Source organism: Hipposideros armiger, unplaced genomic scaffold, assembly GCF_001890085.2.
Source record: "Hipposideros armiger isolate ML-2016 unplaced genomic scaffold, ASM189008v1 scaffold_792, whole genome shotgun sequence".
Lineage (NCBI taxonomy): Eukaryota > Metazoa > Chordata > Mammalia > Chiroptera > Hipposideridae > Hipposideros > Hipposideros armiger.
The window spans coordinates 99,843-103,173 of NW_017732142.1; the positions used below are offsets into that span (position 1 = coordinate 99,843).

The following is a 3,331-nucleotide window of genomic DNA, read 5'->3' on the forward strand; positions in this document are numbered from 1 at the left end:
GGGTGGAGTGCCCTCAGGTTTCCTTCGCTTCACACTTCTCTTTCCCCCCTTGTTTTTCAGGTAGTGAAGCTGATTTTAGCTCCTCCAGCAGCACTGGCAGCATTTCCGCTCCTGAGGTCCACATGTCTGCTGCGGGAAGCAAGCGGCCCTCTTTTTCACGCAAGTAGGCACTGTCTCCTGCTCTGTAATTGCTAAGATGCTTCGCACAGGTGACTTACCTGTACGTGATCTTTCTGTCGAACCACCTGGATTCCTGTCCATTCATAGTTTATTATTTTCCAGTTAGTGGTGCTTGTTTGTTTTCAGCAGTGATTGGAAGTTGGCCCTTTTCCCTGCCTCACCTATTGTGGTCACCTGGCTTGGCCTGTGTTTGTCCACCCATGGCTCCCTCTCATCTGGTCCTTGGCGCTGGGTCCACGCCTCCTCCGCTCCCCTCGCTGTTCCCCTCACTCACGTGTGCACTCACCTGGGTATCAAGCTAGTCTCCCGCTTCCCACCCTACCTCCCCTTCAGGACTCCGGTCTCTGAGCTGTGAAGACTCCCACTTCCCCTTTCATTTCTCTAGCTGAGCTTCCTTTTTTTAAATCCTTGTGAAAGAAGCACGGTGACCTCCTAGCCATGCCAACATTCCCTTGGGACTAAGAGGGTGAAGGAAGTATGACGTTCAGAGCCATGAGTGGCCACCCCTGAAAGAGGCACTAGAGCACACAGCTAGGTGTGCGGGCTCCGAGCCCGGTTGCCTTGGTTTACATGCCGGTTCCCTCAGATCAGGCCCTGTGGCCCTAAGCAAGGTGCTTAACTTCTGTATGCCTCAGTTGCCTCATCTGTAAAATAGGGCTGTATTCATACCCACCTGGTAGAGTTTATTGGTAGGATTACATTGGTTGCCACAGGTCAAGTGTGGGGTCAGTGCTTGGAGCATAGTAAGCATCATCGAAGGTTCGCCATAGATGCTATTTGGATCGGGGGAGAGAAGGACTGTGAGGAAAAGGAGGCACAGTTCACATTTGATGCGACAGGTTATAAGCCCTGCCCGGGATTCCCTGCTACCCTCGGGGGCCTTATTTAGTCATTCGACAAGTATTTCTGGAGTATCAACTATGAGACAGGTTTTGGAGATATGGCAGTAAACAAAACTCCATGAAAATTATATTCATTCTAATAGGGACAGAAAGACAATNAGCCCGCTAAATTACGATTGATGGCTTTGTGTGTATCTTTTAAGGATGAAAATTGGACGTCTCAGAGTAATAATTTTACATTAGAAAATAATATCTTAAACCCGATGACTGCAACCACAGTATCTATTTTTGAAAATCATCCATCTTTATCATTTCATAACCAACCTGATCATTTACCAGCAGACAAGGCTGGTTGAATTAGGCTGTCGGGAGTAGTGCGTTCCTGGGTACCGCTACAAATCATGAATCCCTGAGACTGTCATAAACTACAATTTAGCCAGGGCCTTACTCAGAGGCAACTAATTAAGTTTGGGGAGCTTCTAGAGTTCATTATATCGTTAGACAAAGTCTCTGAAATCCAAAAGGAATAGCCCTTCCCTGCCCTGATAAATGGCCGCCCTAATCCTCCCAGAATTCTGTTGGGAGCTGAAATTCACTACTGTCACCTGTGCTCGGACATCATTCTTGATGCCTTTCCTAGAAGAGGCTGAACGTCCTGAGAGGTCCTGGAAGCTGCGCAAGGGATTTCTTTCTCTCTGCCTTGCTGTGGCTTACCGTCCCGCTCTGGCAAAACTAATACAGCCTGTCAGTGAGAGGATCTGTTCACCCGTGGGCCGTTCTGGCCATATCGTACACTTGCATGTAGGGCTCATCGTGTCAGTTAGGGAGACGGTGGTGTATATTTATTCAGGAACCTCGCTTTGGCCCTGCTTTTCCCACCACCTTCCTGAGGACGCAGCATGGTTCTTAGAAGTAGCACCATTTTTGATCCTGGGTTTTGATCCTGGGCAGGATTTGTCACCCACAAGCCTTAGTTTAGGCGCATGAGCTTTGGTCTCCTCAATAGTGAGATTAATGCCTGCCTTACAAAGTTGTCAAAAGATATGAAGACTGGGAAGCATCTCAAGAGCTTTGGAACCTACTAGGCACTCAATACATAGTTTTTATTGTGATAATTATTGTTCAATGCTTGTCAGAAACGCGTGGGATTTAAATTATTCATATTTGCCTCGACTTAGAAATGTGAGCTGGCTCTGGGTTCTAGATCAGAGGAGTCAGAAATTGTGTTGGAGGAGCTCAGAGACAAGGTCAAATAAAACTGTACACCTAAATTTGTTTCCCAAAGCATATGGAAATTTCATTTTGTTTTTTTTAGTCCTCTCTTTCTTCTTCCCACTTTTTCTCTCTTGCCTCTTCTACTTCCCTTCACTTTCCCAGGCAATCCAAGGGATAGTTCCATTATTACTATTTCAGACCTACATGCTTTTTTGTTAGAAATGAGTTTATATTAATTATTCGACCACACAGCACGTCTCTAATTGCATACCAAACTCTAGTCTGTAGTCAAAATATAATGTGATCTTTGTAAATAATGAACAATCCCTCCACCCCGCCCCCCAAAAAAACCCTAAAATTTCAAATGTCAGTATAACTCAGAGGTTCCACCACTGTCCCGGTGAACATTTTCATTCTGTTTGGAAATGTTCAGTTCCTGATCTTCATTAAGGTTCTGTCCTGACAGAAAAACTACAGCTGCAATCAGAGAAAGTCAATAATCAGATAGTGTCAGGGTTGAAGCAGTTATCTGGAGCCCAGGCTTTCTTCCTGACTGCTTCTAACTGGTTGATTATCTCCAGACCCTAATGTGCCAAATTCAGGCATGGCTTGCTGACTACAAAAGCCCAAAGATAAATTCTCTTGGGGAAAAAAAAAAACCAAAAACTCGTTTGGGCTTACAAGTATGCTTTTCGTTTTGCTTAAAGTTTGGGCCAGCATGTCAATGTTGAGGGAGCCTGTGACTGACAATAGGGAGGGCACACATGTCTGCCCCCCCGTGGGTCACTGTTGACCGTCTGCGGCAAGACCGACATCTTTATGAAACCAGCCTTACTGCGCTTCTGAGCTGTGTTTATAAACTGATGTCCTTGTGCTCGCGCCTTCTCTTGTCTGCTCTGAGGAAAACGCTGAGGGCCCAGGAGCTCTCCGTGGAGTCTTGCCACTTGCTGCGTGAGAGTGCACACGCGGGGAGCCTGGGGCCTTGCAAGGCAGAGAGCTGGGTGGAGTGCCCTCAGGTTTCCTTCGCTTCACACTTCTCTTTCCCCCCTTGTTTTTCAGGTAGTGAAGCTGATTTTAGCTCCTCCAGCAGCACT

General features: G+C 46.7%; 1 protein-coding gene across 2 annotated transcripts in view; it reads left to right on the top strand.

The window, feature by feature from the left end:
* Positions 1–3,331, top strand: part of SYBU (syntabulin) — a 76,244-nt gene that overhangs the window by 60,279 nt on the left and 12,634 nt on the right. For both annotated transcript variants that reach the window (XM_019628458.1, XM_019628459.1), the window contains one exon: positions 61–163. In XM_019628458.1, coding sequence (XP_019484003.1) covers positions 61–163 — 103 coding nt within the window. The remainder of the gene's footprint in view (positions 1–60; positions 164–3,331) is intronic.